Source organism: Molossus molossus, unplaced genomic scaffold (assembly GCF_014108415.1).
Source record: "Molossus molossus isolate mMolMol1 unplaced genomic scaffold, mMolMol1.p scaffold_m16_p_21, whole genome shotgun sequence".
Lineage (NCBI taxonomy): Eukaryota > Metazoa > Chordata > Mammalia > Chiroptera > Molossidae > Molossus > Molossus molossus.
Window position 1 is genome coordinate 8,309,589 of NW_023425357.1, and position 20,093 is coordinate 8,329,681.

General features: G+C 47.1%; 1 protein-coding gene and 1 pseudogene across 3 annotated transcripts in view; one reads left to right on the forward strand and one right to left on the reverse strand.

The window, feature by feature from the left end:
• ZC3H4 (zinc finger CCCH-type containing 4) overlaps window positions 1-20,093 on the forward strand; it is a 42,135-nt gene that overhangs the window by 7,690 nt on the left and 14,352 nt on the right. For 2 of the 3 annotated variants that reach the window (XM_036274138.1, XM_036274137.1), the window contains exons 2-9: window positions 9,415-9,634; window positions 9,933-10,043; window positions 12,047-12,269; window positions 13,408-13,559; window positions 15,414-15,510; window positions 15,619-15,758; window positions 16,730-16,834; window positions 19,490-19,601. In XM_036274138.1, the coding sequence (XP_036130031.1) occupies window positions 9,415-9,634; window positions 9,933-10,043; window positions 12,047-12,269; window positions 13,408-13,559; window positions 15,414-15,510; window positions 15,619-15,758; window positions 16,730-16,834; window positions 19,490-19,601 (1,160 nt within the window). Of the gene's footprint in view, window positions 1-9,414; window positions 9,635-9,932; window positions 10,044-12,046; window positions 12,270-13,380; window positions 13,560-15,413; window positions 15,511-15,618; window positions 15,759-16,729; window positions 16,835-19,489; window positions 19,602-20,093 lie in introns of all 3 variants that reach the window. The other variant, XM_036274136.1, reaches the window with a different exon arrangement.
• LOC118638739 lies at window positions 697-7,323 on the reverse strand (annotated as a pseudogene).

Below are 20,093 nucleotides of genomic sequence, written 5' to 3' on the forward strand. Positions count from 1 at the left end.
GGCCCAGATGCGAGTGTCACTTGGCTAAATATCTGTTGCAGGTGGCTTGGAATATTGCCCTCCTCATTTTCCTAACAGACACCAGGGCTTAGGTTTCCTTGGGATTCCAGGCCCTGCCATTGCTCAGGACACCAGAACAATCCCAGGAACTACAGCCTCAGCAACAGAGGCAGGCCGGGGGACAACTGGTGGCCACTTCATCTGTTCCACCGATACATTGATTATGGATGGTTTATCATCAGTCACCTTCTAGCCTATCAGGAAACCCCAGTAAACACTTTGTGAATGAGTTTGCAACTAAAGACAGCCCCTCAAAGACCTTGTGAGAGTTTTAAGTGATCCGGGTTGCTGACTAGGAAATTGTCCAATGTCTATGTTGATGACATTGACAAAAAAGGTATATGGGGTGCTGAGATTGATGCTGTGTGTGTGTAAAGTATATCCTGAGCACCCAGCGACTCTGTACCTGACCCTGGGAAACTTGGTGGCTGCCAGCCTCTTTCTTCTCAGCCCTCCATGAGTCCACAGGTGACCAGAAGTTAACAAATAGTTGTACAGATAATTGGAGTTCTGTTTTTAAGGTTTTGAATGTACTTTATTTCTTCAGTCATGCCATATTTTAATGGGTACACAGTGCTTTCACTTGGCATCAATTAGAAGTTGGTTTTGAGACCATTATTGCACCAGCTGGGATGATTACAGATCTCTCCATTCCTTTGGGGTGACTCTGCCAACAGGGACGGGCTCCATTCTGTTCCAGTTTGTGCTGCTGTACATGTCTATGTAGCAACACAGTAAGTGGCTCCACTGGCAAGTACAGTGTTTCTGCATTTGTCATGAAAATCCTGTGTCCGTTTCTGATTGGAGCTGCCTTGCCATTATTTGCTGAATGCTTTGAACTGGGAGATGACTTGGTGTGTTTTTGGCCAATGGGAAACATGGTGAAGCTGAAGACAGAATGTAGCAACTGCAGCTGCTGGTTAGTTGGAGCTTCGCACCAAGTACCCTTGCAGAGAATCAGTTCTTCATAAGAAATTCCTGCCCTGGCTGGTTTGGCTCAGCAGTTAGAACAGTGGCCATGGACCAAAGAGTCGTGGGTTTGATTTCAGTCAAGAGCACACACCTGAATTGTGGGTTTGCTTTCCCCAGCCTCAGTTGAGGTCATGCAGGAGGCAACCAATTGATGTATCTCTCTCATATCAATGTTTCTCTCTCTGTCTCTCCCTTTCTCCCTCCCTCCCACGCTCTCTAAAAATCAATGAAAAAATATCCTCGGGTGAGGATTAATGAAGAAAAAAAAAAAAAGAAATTCTTTAGTGGTGTATGGAGTCTTAGGCCAGGTATCTTTTTTTAAATCCTCACCCGAGGATATTTTTTCATTTATCTTCAGACAGTGGGAGGGAGGAAGAGAGAGAGAGAAACATCCACGTGAGAGAGACACATCTGCTGGTTGCCTCTCTCATGACCCCGACCAAGGTGGGGATGAACTGCAACCCTTGGCCGATCAAACCTGAGACTTTGGGTTTGTGGGCCGACGTTCCAACCGCTGAGCCAAACCAGCCAGGGAGTCCAGGTATCTTTTAAGGAAAATATTAATACTTTGTCTTGGATGAATGGAACCGAATTGATTCCTCTGAAAATATTTTAAACAAGGAGAAGTCTTAGTTCACAGATGAACTGATTAGATTTTCCTCTGTGGAATAATAGACATGGTTTGTCCTTGAACGCGAACCAGCATCCTTCCAGCTTTAAGCAGTCTGAAGCATGGTTGGCATGAGAAGGTTAAGAAACTCTGTTGCTGAGAAGCAGATTTCAGAGGTTGATTGTCAGGAGAAACTTGGATCAGAGAGATATCTTTTATTTTTATTTTTTTTATCCTTACCCGAGGACATTTTTTGATATTTTGTTCAGATAGAGTGGGAGGGAGAGAGAGAGAGAAACATCGACGTGAAAGGGACACATCGAGTGGCTGCCACCCATACGACCCAACCAGGGCCAGGGACAAACTGCAACTGAGGTACGTGCCCTTAGCCGGGACCAAACACGGGTCTCTCCAGACCGCAGGCCAGCGCTCTAACCGCTGAGCCAAACTGGCCAGGGCCAGAGAGATATCTTTATCAAACACATGAGCTGTTTCAGAACAAGTGGGAGAGGAAGAATAGCTACTCAGACAAAGACGGTGGCTGGCAGATTCTTGAGCAGGCCGTGTGTTTCCCTGGTCAGCTTGTTTGAAGCTCTACAGAAATATTGTTTAAGTGGTGTGTGTGCTTGGACAAACCCCAGTGTGGACACACACTTGTGGGGGTGAAGCATTTCTTCTAGCATTTAGGGAACTTTGAATTTCTTTCCCTTGGATTCTCATTGCTTTCTGTTCCCTCTTGGGATAAGTCCCATTTGGTTTTTCATTGGATTCCTTGGGTCTTTCTGTGTTCCGCTTATATTCCCTTAACTATCCCAATGTTTTGGTCAGACCTTTTTAAAAATATATATATATTTTTTAATCCTCCCCGAGGACATTTTTCCATTTTTTATTCAGACAGAGTGGGAGGGAGAGAGAGAAAGAGATGGAAACATTGACGTGAAAGGGACACATCGAGTGGTTGTAAATTACTTCTTTGGGTAATTGCTAATTGTTTGAAGGGTAGCAATTAAGAGCTGGACCTGGAGTTAGAAAATCCTAGACTCACCTTCCAATTCTGCTTCTTCCTGCTTTGATCCTATGAGTAAAATTTCTTCCTATCTCTGAGCCTCAGTTAGCTTTTCTGTAAAATGGACAACTAATGAATCACTACTGAATAACTTTCTTTAAAAAAAATAAAAACAAAACTCAGCAGGGTCCCTTTATTTTATTTATTTATTTATTTATTTTTGGTATGTGCCCCTAGTGGGAACCGAACTTGGGACTCTGGTCTACAGGCCAACGCTCCAACAGCCTAGGGCTTCTTTTTTTATATATATATATATATATATATATTTTTTTTTATATATATTTTTTTCCTCACTGGAGGACATTTTTGCATAGAGCAAGAGGGAGGGAGAGAGAAACATTGATGTGAGAGAGACACTTTGACTAGTTGCCACCCACACAACCCCAACTGGGGCGGGGACAAACTCTAATCGAGGTACATGCCCTTGGCGGGAACCGAACCCAGGTCTTTCTGGACCGCAGGCCGACACTCTAACTGCTGAGCCAAACCGGCCAGAGGGTGAATAGGTTTCTTAATGGGTTTCAGTGAGAGTTGAGTAGCAGTGGAGAGCTCAGTAGTCCGGTGTCTGCATGGAAGTTGCTGCTACAGAATGTTCAGAATGAATACTTCCTACTGCACTTGGCTTTATGAGACTTTGAGGTACCCAGGCAGGCGTTTTAGTGGAGGAAACCCTGGCAGAGAGGTGAGGCCTTGGTGAGGAGTGCTGGAGTGTCCCCGCCCCCCAGGATTCCAGCTCTCTGCTGGGAAATTAACTTCATAGGATTTTGACACTCTCTTTACCTTGTTGAGATTGTCTCTACTTAGGGCATCTTTTTTCTTTGTAACTTTTATGGAAAACTTCTAAAATATTCAAGAGAGAAGAAAATAGTATCATGGATCATACCATATACCCATTACCCAGTTTGAGCAGTGATATACATTCTGCCAGTTTTGGTTCATCTCACTCACCTCATCTCCCTTGCATATTTTAAAGCAGATCCCAGCTCTTACCTCATTTCACCTGTAAATTCTTCAGTATGAATCTCTAACTTAAAGATTTTTAAAAATATAACCACAAAACCATAATCATACCTAACAAAATTAACAGTAATTACTTAATACCTCAAATACCCAGTCCGGGTTCAGATTTGTCCAACTTCCCCTACGTTGACTTCTGACAGTAGGTGTGTTCGTATCCAGGTCCTGGCACAGGGCAGGCTGTCCTGCTCATGTTGAGTGAGATGTTCAGGAAGCTGGTGATCCAGGTGCTGGTGGTTGGGCTTCTCTTCTGTTGTCAGTCTGTGCTTGCAGCCCTGATGGTGTCTGGGATGTGAGCATGTTACCATGGAAATAGTGTGATGTCACAGAGCTGCTTATGACCAAAGCTGAGAATGTTGAGGGAAAAGGAGACACAGCCCATTTGCTCTTGATTTTTGGTCGATGAACCTAGGTTGTAAGGACACTGAAAAACATGTGCAAGACCCAGAGGTTTATTTCAAGAATTTCTTGCCTCTGAAAATCCCTCAGTGAGGTTTCCCTCCCTGGGGCTGCTTCACGTCCTAAATTGAGGGAAGGCCTTCCCCAGGCATGAGCCCTGAGCTGATTTTCTAAAGGAAAGCCTTCACTCATAGTAAAGGACTGCCCCGCAGGGTTGGGTTTGGGGTATCTAGATTTATGCATTTAGGCCTGTCCTTAAGCATTTGAGGCAGAGCCTCTCAGTAATTTTTGTGATTTTGTCCCTAGTTAATAGGTCATTCAGAGCCTACCCAGGCAATTTGTTTGAGAGTTTGGGCAGTTAATGACCATAACCCTGACCTTCACATTAACCTAGCCGTCACTTGTCAAGGGCTCTCATGATCTTCAGGTAATAGCCACTGCTCCATGAGTTTCCATCTTCTTTGTCTTTTTTTGTCTACCCCTAGTCTCCCTCTCTCTCCTTTTCCCTCCCTCCCTCCCTTCGTTCCTTCCTTCCTTCCTCTTTCCTTCCCCTCCCCTTTCCTCCCCTCCCCCTCCCTTCTCCCTTCCCCTCCTTTCTTTCCTTCCTCTTTTCTTTGTAAACCAGACCCACAAACCCAGGCCCTTTTCAACTTTCATCCAACTCTGTCTAAAGAATTTCCACGTTGCCAAGCTTTGATTCTGTAAGGAACCTTTGTCCTTTCTCCCTGGGGCTCAGCTCTCCTGGTTACTCTCTGGTACCACCTAGATTAGAGCTGAGAAAAGGGAGATGTCTATTTGTCAGTTACATCAGGATTTGTTGGGAGAGGATAGTGCATGCATGGTTCGATCAAGAAAAGTGGGACCTTGTTGGCCAGCAGTTAACAGTGGTCCCTAAGGGGAGTTGGCTGTAGCTTTTCCTTAGAGAAAATGCTTCCCACTGAGCATTCAGCTAGGAATTTAGGGTTATTTATGCAGAGGTACTCTCACACTAGCTGGTTCTTACTTTGTTACTTACTTTGTGCCTACCCCCATCCTTTAACCCTCACAACCTCTTGAGGTGGGTGCTATAGTTATCCCATTCTACAGATGAGGAAACCAAGGCTGAGGTTATGTGTACCAAGAGTATACACTAGAGAAGAGGAAGAGCTAGTGGAGTTACTTGACCTGAAAAAAAAAAAAAAGCCAGATGCCCAAATCAGTAGTCTGGTGGGTGGGGCCAGCCTACTTTGAAACATGGTAAAAGTACTGTTTTTGCCAAACCCATGGTATGGTGATGAACCCAGCCAACATGCGTCTGTGTCCCGTGGAGTTGGCTGAATAGGCATTTCTTAGAATGGACATCCAGATCTATTCTTTGACCCAAGAGGAGGAGCTGGTTATCACCAGCTCTGCAAATGGAAACTTAAATGCCCCAGAAGCTTAGTCCAGGAGGCGAAAGGCAGATCTGACTAGGCAAGGCGTTGGCCTCTTCCCAGTTCTTCCCAGGCGCCTGTTCCAAGTCAGTTTCCCAGCATAGTTGGTTTCCTGCCCCTGATAGCTCTGGCAGGTTGGCCCTGTGTAACCTCCCTGGGTCATTTCTCTGGGAATAAAGTGGTCTCTGCTCAGGCCATTGCTACAGGGTTTCTCCTGTGTGCTGGTCTCAGGAGGGCTTGGCAGGTCTTGATTGAAATGATTAACGCAGTGGGGCTTCCCCACTTTTCTTGGGGGATTATGTCACAGTCTATTAAGCGTGCTCCCTGGGTATTTAATCCTGCTCTGACATGGATTTTGCTGGCAGCCTGTGAAGTGGCACTGCTTAAACCTAGTTACTGTTTTGTGGAGACTGCCTTGTGCAGTTGTGTTTGTGGCCCTCTATCCCAGGTGGTTTGATTTTCTTTCTGTTGAACAGAGTCTGAAGGAAATAGACCAGGTATTCATGCAGGACATTTAGTTGGGACTCCCCATTGTTAGCAGAAGGCACCCTGTTAGGTGACCAGAGTTTAGCCCAGGGCTCTGAGGAGTTTGAGAGTATGGTGTGGCCAGATGGCACTGAGAATGTTCAGTATAGTCAGTCGAATGTCATTGTCCCACTGTCCCCTCCAGTATGCTGTTCCCCTTCATAAATCACTAGAGTTTTTTAAATCCTATTTTATTTTTCAGCTTCTCCCAACTTTAAGGAAACAAAGTTTCAGGTATTCACTCCTCATTTGGTAAAATGTTGCGTATAAAGTCTTATGGTAGATTCTTAATGAGCCCAGGTGTGATTGGGGGGGCTGTTACTACAGATAATGCAGAACTTCTTTTTGACTGGAAATCTTTGTGGGGTGGACCTGTCTTGGTAAGTTCTTTGCAGTGAAAGGCTTTCTTCTCCAGTGAAGGCTTTGGTGTTGCTTGGATGGTCTTTTGTGGTCCTGCCCCCAGGTGTTACAGAGCAGCCTGTGGCTTGGTGCAAGCCAGTGTGCAGTGACAGGATAGGGACGGAGGCTTACACTTACCCTGGGCAAGACCTTCACTGCTGTGTCCCTGGGACCTTGCCTAGGATCGAGCACAGGCGAAGGAGTGTTGGGGGTTGCTGGCCACCCTGGCTCAGCTGCCTGGGCCCTGTGTCTCGGTGGCTGCTGTAGAGACTGGATTTCTTGTAATCGGTGTCTTTTCCTATGAGAACAATGCAGAAAAGGAGGGCTCAAGGATTTGCACAGAGAAGATGCTCAGAAATGTTTGTGGCATAAATTGGGTGGTGGGTGAGTGGTCTCCCCCTTGCTTTTCGGTCCTCACCAATTAGCAAGAATAGTGGGCTTAGAGTCAGGAAACAAATCTGCTCTGGCTTTATTTGTGTCAGCTGCACCCCCCACCCCTACCCTTAACCGCTTCTATCTGACCTCGGCAAATTCCTTCACCTACTCTCCCTTATGTGTGGAACGAAAGGGTGATGGCATTCCACTATCCCTGCTCTACAGGCTTCTCCTGGTTTCTGGAGGCTCTTTTGCTCTTGGCAGTCTTGGGCTTTATGTCTTTTGTCTGGACTTCTGGAAGCCTAGGCAGTTCCTGTCACACTGCACTTCCTCCATTCCTGTCCTGGGATTCTGGGTACTTGATGCCCATGTCCCTCTCAACTTTTTCCTGTTCATACTAAAGTGTTGAGATTGATGCCCTTTGTAGCTTTTCTTCATGGGTATCAGCCTCTACCTCTGATCTGTCTCTGGACCTTCCCCAGCTCCATTGTGTCTGTCTGTCTAGTCTCTCTTTCCCTATATTTCTCCTGATGTGTGGCCATCTGGCCCACCCCAGTGTTTCCCTCAGGGGCACACATGTTGTTGTCTCTACTCTTCCAGTGTCTTCCACAACTTCAAGCAGCAGGAATTTGCCCTGCCATTGAATAACAGCTTCTTCCTTGGGTTGGTGAGCTTGCTAAAACCAGTTTCCCCAGTCAGGTGGCACTTTTACTGTGGGTGAGGCCATTCCAGCCAGATTGCTTTTGTCCCATGAGAGCTTTGCTTGGTGCCGCCCTCGCCCCTTATTCTATGGGCCACACCCAAGCTGGAAGGTACCTCACTTGTCAAGAATTCAGCCTTCTCCCAAGTTTACTGGGCATCTTCCTATGGGACCAGCCCAGGACAACCTGGCCCTTTACAAGGAAAACAACACGAGATGCATGTTGGTCAGCTCTCTGTATTGTTTCCTTTGAAACATCATAGTTCCGTGTCCTGCATTCTGTGTTTGAGAGCTGCCCTTGACTTCTGCTGGGCTATCTGTGGGGCTGGACCACCTGGGTTTTCAGCTGATCTGACCCCTCTGAATTGGGAATGAGAGTTAATGAGAGTTTACACAGCCCCTCTTGAAGGTCTTGGCTTTTAGGAAGCAGCACCAAGGCAGACAAAGGGAGTGATGCAGGGAAAGGGCTGTGAAGGATCATTGGAGAAGGGTCAGTTTGTTGTTTCCCCACAAAGCCTGATAGAGCTGGGGGCTCCTGGAGCTGGCTGCCTGATGAGCTTGTTCCCACACTGACCCCGGCCATCTGAGTGGCCACGGTTTTTTGTGCCCAGATTAGTTCCTTTTGTTGTTAGCCTTTTGGGTCCTAGGTTCATTACATTACTCTTTATGTTATCTTTGTTCATTTTGGGTCCTAGTTAATTGATAAGGAAGGCATTTTTATGCCCTCACACATACTTTTCTATGTCACGCATGAGGAACTTTGGGAACCTTTAAAAGTTTCCAAATTTTTATTTATTTTTTTTAAAACCAGCTTCTGCACTTGTGAGAACTGTGTCTGTGGGTTTGGCTCAAAAACTGGGTTCTTTTCCTAGCTGCTCCTTTCTTAACCCTATTTATCCCTGACCCCACCCCACCCCATAGCTACTTAGACAGAGTCCTCTTGGAAGCATCTGTCATGTTGGGAGAGTGCTTCTGTTTTTTAAGAACTGGGGGTGGGGTGGTATTTGGGGGAGTTGACAAAGTCAGGAAATCTAGCCTGGAGTGCTAAGAAGTGATATCCAGAGGTAAGGCGAGTCAGGTGGGAAACAAGGGGGTGAGCAGCAGATGGAGGCTGACCCCTTCTGCAGGCGCTCTGACTGCTGTCATGTGAGGACCTCATGAGGGGTCTGGAGCCTTAGACTCTTCCCCTCACCCCTTTTAGCCACTCTCCTCTGCCTGCGGCCAAGAGTCATGGAGTGATGGTGTGGGTCAGACCCCAGAGTCTGTTCATTAGTGGGTCTTACAGGGCTTTTGTGTGTAGGGCGCAGGAGTCTGCAGGCCACCTGGTTTAGAATCATGGCCTCTCTCCACTGCATAGCTACCACCTCAGCTCACAGGATATATCCATAGGTCTGGGGCCGAGTGGTGACCCCAAGCCACTGTGCCTGGGGGGATGCTCATCCGTGTTTCCTGAGAAGCAGTGTCTGTGGTCAAGTGCATTTCAGAAGTGCTCTGAAGCCGCATGGTGCAGGTTTCTTGACAGCATTAAGCACTGTAGTTCCCCAGTGCAGGGATTCCATCAACTTATTTGACCACAGAACCTCTTTTCTTCTTCTTGGAATTATAGTCATTCTAGCCCTAGGAAACAGTTTGGGAAATACTGCTCCAACAGTGTGTCAGTCCCTGTCCCCTCCCCCAGCCCTTAGTCAGGGTAGCTGGGAGGAAGGCAGGGTGGGATGGGAGGCAGCGTACCCCACGTCCCTCCAAGGCCTCTGGCAGGGATTACAGGTTTTGTTCACAGCAGTCAGGCCCTCCGTTCCTGCCAGCCTTGGCCAGCCCAGAGCCCTCGGAGCTCTCCTCTCAAACCCGTGTTCATGTTGGCTTTGGGGTTGGTTTGTAGGGAAGATGGTGAGTTGGAAGAAGGTGAACTGGAGGATGACGGGGTAGAGGAGACTCAGGATACCTCCGGAGGGCCTGAGAGGAGCCGAAAAGAAAAGGGGGAGAAGCACCACAGTGATTCAGACGAGGAGAAGTCTCACAGGAGACTGAAGCGAAAGCGGAAGAAAGAGAGGGAGAAAGAGAAGAGGAGATCAAAGAAGAGGAGAAAATCTAAGCACAAGGTAGGTCTGGAGGGTTAATGGGGCCTGGCCCTGGGGCTCTCCGGTGGATCGAGCTTGTCTAGTCAGGCCAAAGAGCGCTCCTGATAGTGTTTTTCTTCCCCAAATTGGATCAGGACTTTTTTTTTTAAAGAGTTGGTAGCTCCTGCTCCATTGCCGCTAAATGCCCCTAAGGTGAGGTGTTTCACAGAGAGCATAGAGCCCTTCTGGCACATTCCTATAGTGCTTGACCCGGGGCTAATTCTGCCAGAGTGGCCTCCCTGCAGCAGCATCACTAACTCCACTTCCTCTGTGATTGCAGCGCCATGCATCTTCCAGTGATGACTTCTCTGACTTCTCCGATGACTCGGATTTCAGCCCTAGTGAGAAGGGGCACCGCAAGTACAGAGAGTACAGCCCTCCATACACGCTGGTGAGTGCCTGCTGGTCAGGGGCTCCACAGAGTAAGACTGCAGTGTTTACTGAGCACCTTGCCCTGTGCTGGACATTCTTGTGTGGCACTTGACATAGATTTTAATCCTACAAGTTTAGGTGTTGTCTTTATCCCCATTTTACAGGTGAGGAGACCGAGACTCAGAAAACATCAACCAGGTTGCACAGCTCTCACGTGCAGAAACTGGGGTTTGAACCCAGTTAGTGGCTGATCTCTATAAGCCATGCTGTTAGCAGTTCTTTTTTTTTTTTTTTAATTTTTTTTCTTAATTAATTTTTAGAGAGCGAGGAAGGGACAGGGAGAGATAGAAACATCGACGAGAGAGAACATCGATTGGTCGCCTCCTGCATGCCCCTTACTGGGGATCGGGGGCACAACCTGGGTATGTGCCCTGACCAGGAATCAAACCGGCGACCTCTTGGTGCATGGGTCGATGCTCAACCACTGAGCCTTACCAGCCAGGCCTGTTAGCAGTTCTTGATGTCACCTCTTCCCGTGGCCATGACAGTGTATCTTCTATCCCCAAGAAAGATGCTGACTTGTCCCCATCATAGCTGACTGTTCTCTGCTGTTCAGAAATTGGCAAGAGAATGAAATTGTTAAGGAGTGAATTATATCTCTGACCTTAAACAAACATAAAGTTAAATTTTTTATTCAGTTTATACTCTATTTTCCCCCAGCAAAACTGATAAGAAAATATATCAAAATATTTTTAAAGCTAGTAGCTCTTAAAGATGTCTCTGTATCATATGACTCAGCATCACCCATCATTACAGAGAATTTATTGTAAGATGTAGGTGACATTGATCTACTGACGTATTCAGACTTTAAACCTGAGTGAGGCGGAAAAGGAGGGAACGCCATGAGCTTTAATTGGGAACTGGGCATTGAGGCACTTTAAGTTTTGCTAAAGTAGTTGTATATGTCTATCTACCTATGTTTTGTATTTTTTTTCTTTTTTTTTATAATGAGTGTTGATTATTTTAAATTAGACTTTATTTTTTAGAGCAGTCTTAGTTAGGTTTATAGAAAATTGAACCGATAGTACAGTTTCCTACCCACCCCACCTCATTTCTCCTGTTATTAACATGTTGCATTAATGTGGTACATTTGTTGTAATTGATGAGACAGTAGCGACACATTAGAGTCCATACCTTTACATTAGGGTTTTACAGTTCTTTGGGTTTTGACTAGGGCATAAAGTTATGTATTCACTGTGCACTATCATATAAAATAGTTTCAATTCCCTAAAATCCCCCATTTTACTTACTTGCCCTCTCTTCCCCCGAGCCACTAGCAACCACCAGTCTTTTTACTATCTCTCTAGTTTTGCCTTTTCCAGAATGTCGAGAGTCGGACTCATACAGTATGTAGCCTTTTCAGATTAACTTTTTTCAATTAGCAGTTTGTGTTTATGGTTCCTCTGTGTCTTTCATAGCTCCATAGCTCATTTCTTTTAACTGCTGAATAATAAATAATAAACTGTCTGGGTGTACCACAGTTTTTTTTATCCATTTACTGCCTGAGGACATTTCGGTGGCTTCCATTTATTTATATATTTAACTTCATCTAGTATCTCCTGGCACTAGCATACTTTGGAAAGCATCATTTGAAATGGCTTTCTAGTTTGGTTGCCAAGCAAGTCATTAATTGAATTCTAAGACCGTAGGAAATTTTTTACCAGGAAGAGCACCCCTCTTACCTACCAGGCCCCCTTCCCAAATGAGATTGCTCTACTTCCCTGGCAAATATGTCCCCCATAATTCCCTGGTTCAGGGATTATGGGGTCTGTGTTTCTCAATTTTCTTTCAAACTGTGGCCCTTTCTGATGAACAGAAATAACCTGGGCCTACTGCCCAGATCTCACTCTGGTGGGAGCCAGTCCCCAGAGTGGCTGGGACTGGTGTGTCTCCAGGGAAGTGGGGATTTTGGTGGTCTGCACCCAAGGCCCTGGGGCCTGCTCACCCTCCTCTCTTGGTCAGTCCCACCAACAGTACCCCCCATCGCACAGCACATCCCTGCCCAAGAAGTCCTACTCCAAGATGGACAGCAAAGGCTATGGCATGTATGAAGACTATGAGAATGACCAGTACGGGGAGTATGAAGGCGACGAGGAAGAGGAAATGGGCAAAGAGGACTACGATGACTTCACCAAAGAGCTGAACCAGTATCGGCGTGCCAAGGAGGGCAGCAGCCGGGGCCGAGGTGAGATCCCACAGCTTCTACTCTAGGGCATCTTAGGAGACCTGATGTTGGGACTGGAGGGGTGGTGCAGAGTGAAACAGACCTGGTTGACTCAGTGCTCACGGAGCCTCAGGTCCAGGAGAAGAGACAGGCAGTCATTTAGGGCTGAGATAAGTGCTGAAGGAGAGGTTTGGGAGAGTTAGCCACATGAGAAGAGAGGCCAGTGCAGAGGCCCTGGTTGGGAAGGAGCCAGGCTTGTATGAGGCAGGGAGAGAAAGAATTCTCCTGGTCAGCTGTGAGCAGAAAGAGAAGGGATAGCTTTTCACATCTGGGCCAGTGTGACTGACAGCTGTTTGCCACAATCCTTAGTAGCCCCCTCCCCCATCCTCAGGTCATATCACCTGACAAGGTGTGACTATCCCATGGGCTTGCCACACCTCTGAACCTTGAACTATGGCAGTTAGGAGGATGGTGGAGGAGGGCAGAGCACCAGAGATCAGCCTGGCCTCTTAGAATAGTTTCCTGCCAATGAGATTTCCCATCCCAAGGGGTTTCCAGAACCTTCTAGTTCAGCAGTTCTTAGCTCTGTGTAAGGCCCAGCTTGTTTGATTGGCCTTTGAGCCTTCTTTCGATAGTCTTTCATGGACATGTCCCTGTGGGGAGATTTGGGACTACTGCTGTCCAATGGAAGCAGAATGCAAACTACCATCTAATTTAACAGCTTTCTAGTAGTGAGATGAAATTAAATTTAACAATATATTTTATCTACCTAATACATTCAGAATCCTTTTTTAACACGTCAGCAAAATAGGCAGATGTGATATTTTACATTCCCTTTTTTTTTTTTTTACTAAGTCTTTGAAATCCAGATGTGCTCTATACTCACAGCATCTCTTAGTTTGGTCAGCCACATTTCTTGTGCTCAGTAGCCACATGGGCTGGTGGCTACCGTATTGGACAGTTCAACTTTCAGCGTAGCAAGTGCTGTAGCAGTTATGTACCCACAATGCTGGGGCACCCCCATTGAAGGGACCAGGGGAACCGTTAGTCTGCCAGGGTAAGCTGGGAAGGCTTCTCACGGGCAAACAATGGGTTAACGTCTTTCTTGTTGGTGGGGTCTGCTCCTGCTCAGGCGCTCACTTTCTGAATCACCGTGCAGGCAGCCGAGGCCGTGGCAGGGGCTACCGGGGCCGAGGAAGCCGTGGAGGGTCTCGAGGCCGAGGCATGGGCCGGGGCAGCCGAGGCAGGGGCAGAGGCTCCATGGGAGACCACCCAGAGGACGAAGATGACTTTTATGAGGATGAGATGGATGTAAGAGTTCCTGCTGCCCAGGGGTTGGGGAGTGGCTGGTGGGCTGCATGTGCTGTGGGGATAGCCTGTGAGACTAAGGAGGAAAGAAAGTATCAGATGGCAGGTTTACGTGTTTGTTTACTTATTTATTTTTATTTTTGTTAATCCTCACTCAAGGATTATTTTTTCCATTGATGTTTACTTATTTGTTTATATTTTATTTTATTTTTGTTTATTAACTTATTTTTTTTATCCTCAACCAAGGACTCTTTTTTTTTTTTCCATTTATCTTCAGACGGAGCAGGAGGGAGAGAGGGAGAAAGATCGATATGAGAGAGACACATCAGTTGGCTGCCACCCACACAACCCCAACGGGGATTGGGGACAAACTGCAACCAAGGTACATGCCTTTAGCGGGAACTGAACCTGGGCCTCTCTGGTCCACGGGCCGACGTTCTAACTGCTGAGCCAAACAGGCCAGGGCTATATTTTATTTTATTTAAGAAAATTTTTTAATCCTCCTCCGAGGATACTTTTTTTCCATTTATCTTCAGATAGAGGGGGGTGGTGTGGGGAGAGAGAGAAACATTGACATGAGAGAGACATATCAACTGGTTGCTGCCCGCACGACCCTGGCCAGGGCCAGGGCCAGGGCCTGAACCGAAACTGAGGCATGTGCCCTTGACCAGAATTGAACCTGTGAATCTTTGGTCCACAGGCTGTCACTCTAACCACTGAGCAAACCAGCCAGGGTTTATATTTTATTTGTTACTCCTTACCCAAGGATATTTTTCCATTGATCTTACAGAGAATGGGAGGGAGGGAGAGAGACACTGATGTGTGAAAGACACATCAGTTGGTTCCCTCCCACATGTGCCCCGAATGGGGGCAGGATGGGGATCGAACTGCAACCCAGGTATGTGCCCTTGACCAGTAATCGAACCCACAACTCTTCAGTGTGAGGGCGGAGCAACACTGACTATTGAGCAACACTGACCAGGGCGGGTTTATGTGTTTTAAATGTTCATGTATGATTTTGGAATAAAAAAAAACCTTCATATGATTTAAACTAAAAGATACCAAAGGGTGAGCTGTGAAAATTACAACTTCCACCCACTGCTGTTCCAGTGACTTACTTCCCATCCCTGGAGACAAGGTTCCTAAGTGCGCTCTGGAAACGTTTAGGCCTTTACAGTCAGGTGCTTATTTATCCACTGCTCTGTGTGCGCATGTGCACACACACACCGCCACTCTCTCTCGCAGAGAACTACCACACTCACTATTCTGTCCCTGCTGAGAACTTTCTGTGTGTTCTTTGTTACAGCTGCACAGCTGTCCATTGTGTACAGGGTGCCCTAATGGATTTGCTCAGGGGGTGGGAGTTTTAAGAGTGAAGACTGCACAGAAAGGATTAGGACCACCCTGCCGCACAGGCTGGGGGTTATGAGGACGGGGCACAGGCCAGAGGCCAGGATTTCCCACCTGCTCTTCTGAGTTTGAAGTTGTTCTTGATGCTCTGGCCATTTGGCTCAGCAGTTAGAGTGTTGGCCTTCGGACTAAAGAGTCGCAGGTTTGATTCTGGTCAAGGGCACGTACCTCTGTTGCAGTTTGGTCCCCGGCCCTGGTTGAGGTTGTACTGGAGGCTACCAACTGATTAGTTTCTCTCACAGTGTATGTTTCTCTGTGTCCCTCTCCCCCACTCTGTCTGAAGATAAACAAAAATTTCCTTGGGTGAGAATTAAAAACAGACAAAATAAATAAAACAACAAAAACAAAATAAAAATGAAGTTGTTCCTGAAATAAAAAGGCAAAAGGGGCAGAATGCATAGTTCATTGTTTTCCACATGACACTTTTCCTTCTTTCTGAAATTCCAGTATGGAGAAAGTGAGGAACCAATGGGAGATGAGGATTATGACGACTATTCCAAGGAGCTGAACCAGTACCGCAGGTCCAAGGATGGCCGAGGACGAGGTGGGCAGGGGGCCCAGGAGATGACGAGGTGATGGGGCTCCTACTGGCAGCTGTTGGAGTTGTGGTCTAGGGAGAGGCAGTGGTTGACATCATTTCTCTCCTTTACAGGGTTAAATCGAGGCCGTGGCCGGGGTTCCCGAGGTCGAGGCAAAGGGATGGGCCGGGGCCGAGGTCGAGGTGGCAGCCGAGGAGGGATGAACAAGGGCGGAATGAACGATGATGAAGACTTCTATGACGATGACATGGGCGTGAGTCGACTTCATTCTCATCAGATGTGTTTAGCCAAGGCCCCTCTTTGGATTTTTTGTTAATCCTCACCTGAGGATATTTTTCCACTGATTTTTTTTTTTAGATAGAGTAGAGGGGAAGGAGGGAGAAAGAGAGAGAGAAACATCAATTTGAGAAAGACATCGATTGGTTGCCTCCCACACAACCCCAACCAGGGCTTGAGATTGAACCTGCCACCCAGGCACTTGCCCTTGAACAGGAATCAAACCTGCAGCCCTTCGGTCTGCAGGCCACCTCTCCAACTGCTGAGCCAAACTGGCCAGGGCTTTTTTTTTTGATCCTCACCTAAGGATATTTTTTTGCATTTATCTTCAGATAGAGTGGGAGGGAGAGAGAGAGAGAGAAACATTGATGTGAGAGAGACACATCGAGTGGTTGCCACTCACACAACCACGACCAGGGCCGGGGACAAACCACAACCGAGGTACGTGCCCCTAGCGGGAACTGAACCTGGAACTCTCTGGTCAGTGGGCCAATGCTCTAACCACTGAGAAAAACTGGCCAGGGCTTTTTCCTTTAATAAGTTGTCCTCTGAGGCTAACCCTGTCCCCCAGCTCCCAGCAGCGATTCCCATAGGGCCAATAAGCGCTAATTATCTCTCATGGGAGATGGGCTGCTGGTAACACCCTGTTTTTACCTTATCTATGTAGCACCTGCAGTCACTCATAACGAGTCTCTAAGATTTGTAAGTTTCTAGGTGACCTACTCAGCCCTGGAGAGTTTTACAGGAAGGCACAGCCCTCTGCCTCCTGGAGGTGGATGTGTTCCTGCATAGGTGTGTTTGCTCGCATCTTTGTTGCCAACAGCTCCAAGGGCCAGAGCTTTTCTTGTCAGAGCAGTGCTCCATACCATGGGGCTCAGACTCCCCATGGCCTCGATGTCAGATGTAACTGTCTGGTCACTGACATGAAGACACTTCTGTCCCTAACAGGATGGCGGAGGCTACCGGAGGAATGACCATGACAAGCCCCACCAGCAGTCCGACAAGAAAGGCAAAGTCATCTGCAAATACTTCGTGGAGGGGCGGTGCACATGGGTAAGGGACCAAAGGACCTGGCTTCCTGGAGCAGGGCGGCAACCTCTCAGAGGACACATGGGCCCCTGGGAATGTTCTAGAGTCCAAAGTCACTGGGGTGCCATGCTCCAGTTGGGTGGGAGTTGTTGACTACCAGGAGGTGCCTGTGGGGACTGAGGGACTCATTTCTCTTCTCAGAGGGACTGAAAGGCCAGAGCAAGATGACACATCTGAGTTTTTCTGGCTTTGGGAGGATTTTTTTGGCCAAAGTTTTCAGCTAATCTATATGGCCTCAAATGTTATATTAGGATTGATGCTAATGCAAAGATGTAACATGTTCTGGTTAGTTATTGAACTTGAATGTTGGAAAGGGGATTATTAAGACATTCATAGAAAAGGAGGGGTGGGAATTAGGCCAGCCTTGAACTTCACAGCAGAATTTTTTTGTTTTTAATATTTTTCTTTATTGATTTTAGAGAGGGAGAGAGAGATGGAAATATCAATGAGAGAGAACATTGATTGGCTGCCTCCTGCCATGTCCCCTACCGGGGATCGAGCCCACAACCTGGGCATGTGCCCTGACAGGGAATTGAACTGGCGAACTGATGCTCAACCACTGATCCACACCGGTCAGGCTTCACAGCAGAATTTAATGCCACAAGATGGACCAGGAACCACAGAATTCTGAAGGAAACGGTGTGACCCAGTGTTAGTTCAGTCAGCCAGCTTTTTATTCACATTTAGTGGCAGTGGACAGATTGGAAAACATGTGCCCCAGGAATGTTACACCTGTGTATATGCCTTGGGAAAGCATGTGTATGGAAACATTTATTACAGTCACGATTCATATTAATTTTTGAAACTTGTAATACATATAAACAAAGAAAAATGATTAGCCATTCCTGAGAGTAAGGCTTTTGAAATGGATATACAATTTCTGTCTTTAGTTCACTGGGGTGTTGTTTTATTTAGATTGTGTCCAACTACAAATAATGAAAATGCAACTCCACTAACTTAAACCCATAGATGTTTATCCCTCAGAACAATGTAGGGGTGGATAGACAGTACAGGGTGGGAGCGCAGTGGTCAGTGGCACACTGGGGGACCCTAGCTCCTTTCTAGGTGTTTTTTTTTTTTTAAATCCTCACCTGAGGACATTTTTTTGTTTTCTGTTCAGATAGAGTGGGAGGGAGAGAGAGAGAGAAACATTGATGTGAAAGGGACACATCGAGTGGTTGCCACCCGCATGACCCAACCAGGGCCGGGGACAAGCTGCAACCGAGGTACGTGCCCTTAGCGGGAACCGAACCCGGGTCTCTATGGACCGCAGGCTGACGCTCTAACCACTGAGCAAAACTGGCCAGGACATCCTTCCTAGGTTTTATTCTGCCATTCTTAAGCATGTGGCTTTGTCCTCATGGTTGCTCAATGGCTACTCTTCCTCTGGGCATCACATCTAAGGGCAAAGAGGAAGAAAAATAGGTGGTGGTTTTTTTTTGTTTGTTTGTTTTTTGTTTTTTTTAATCCTCACCCGAGGACATTTCTCCATTTTTTGTACAGATAGAGTGGGAGGGAGAGAGAGAGAGAGAGAAACATCGATGTGAAAGGGACACATCGAGTGGCTGCCACCCGCACAACCAACCAGGGCCGGGGACAAACTGCAACCGAAGCACGTGCCCTTAGCGGGAACCGAACCTGGGTCTCTCCGGACCGCAGGCCGACGCTCTAACCGCTGAGCCAAACCGGCCAGGGCAGGTGGTGGGTTTTTTTAAAAGGTATGTTTTTATTGATTTTTGTAGGGAGAGGGAGAAAGAGATAGAAGCATTGATTGGCTGCCTTCTGCACAACCCCTACTGAGGATCGAGCCCAAAACCTGGGCATGTGCCCTGACCAGGAATCTGGTACATGGGATGATAGTCAACCAACTGAGCCACACCAGCTGGGCTACGTGGTGGGATTTTTTGTTTTTGTTTTTTTTAATCCTCACCTGAGGATATTTTTTTATTTTCAGACAGAGTGGGATGGAGAGAAAGAGAGAAACATCGATTGGTTGCCTCCGGCACAACCCTGACCAGGGCTAGGGACAAACCCCAACCTAGGTATTTGCCCTTGACTGGAATCGAACCTGTGACTCCATGGTCCTCAGGTTGATGCTCTTAAATTGCTGAGCCAAATTGTCCAGGGTGGTGGTGGGATTTTTAAAAAATTGAGACAGTATTGTCCTCCCTTGGGATTTTTGCCTTACACATATGGCTGGAACTTCAAGGGAAACTTGGAATCTTTTTAGCTGGACACATTCTCCAAACAAAATTGAGGTTCTATTAAGAAGCATGGAAACTGGCTGTCAGGCAGCAAATAGTGAAAAATAGTAGAGAAGAGAAGAGAAGAGGGATGGAAAAAGAAGGAAGAGTTAGCAGGATGTAGCGAAGGGCAAGGAATAGAGATGGGAGGGATGGGGACATGGTGGGAGGGAGGCAGGGGCCCAAGGGAGGGGTGCACACACATGGTCGAAATACAAATTTGGTGGGAAACCTGCCTTGTGGGGAGGGTAGGGGAACTCGTTCTGTCATTGTTGCCTCTGTGCCTCAGCGGTGACAGAGTAGCATTTCCCTTGCAGAAGGAGTAAGCAAGGGCTTCCTGTACCACCATCTGACCTTTCCATCACCTCTCTTCCAGGGAGACCACTGTAATTTTAGCCATGATATCGAGCTACCAAAGAAGCGAGAACTATGCAAGTTTTACATCACCGGATTTTGTGCCAGGGCTGAGAACTGCCCCTACATGCATGATATCCTTTGGCACCCACATCTGAGGGGCAGACTTCTTTCCTTGTTGGTAATAACAGCTGACCTCCACTGCACTTGCTCTCCCTGCCAGTGTGCTATGTCAAGAGCATTCTGTGCATCTGCATCTCATTTAACTTCACGTTTGTCCTGTGACTGGCCCGCTGTTCCCATTCTGCATATGAGTAAACTGAGGCACCACAAGTTATATGTTCCCTTTACATATACTCTCGAGACTGGCCTATACCATTAATATTGCCTATGATCTTTCTGAGACTTTTCCAACTGACTGTGTAACCTTGGGCACATCATTGAACCCCCCTATTCCTGTTGAATGGGGATTTGAGGACACGGCCCCAAGGCCAGCGTGGTGGGGTGGGAAGCACTCTGGAGCAGGAGTCTTGAGAATTGGGTCTCATCTTGGGTCTGCTACCAACCCACTGTGCGACCCTGAGGAAGTCACTTCACCTCTCTGGGCTTCAGTTTCCTTATCTCCA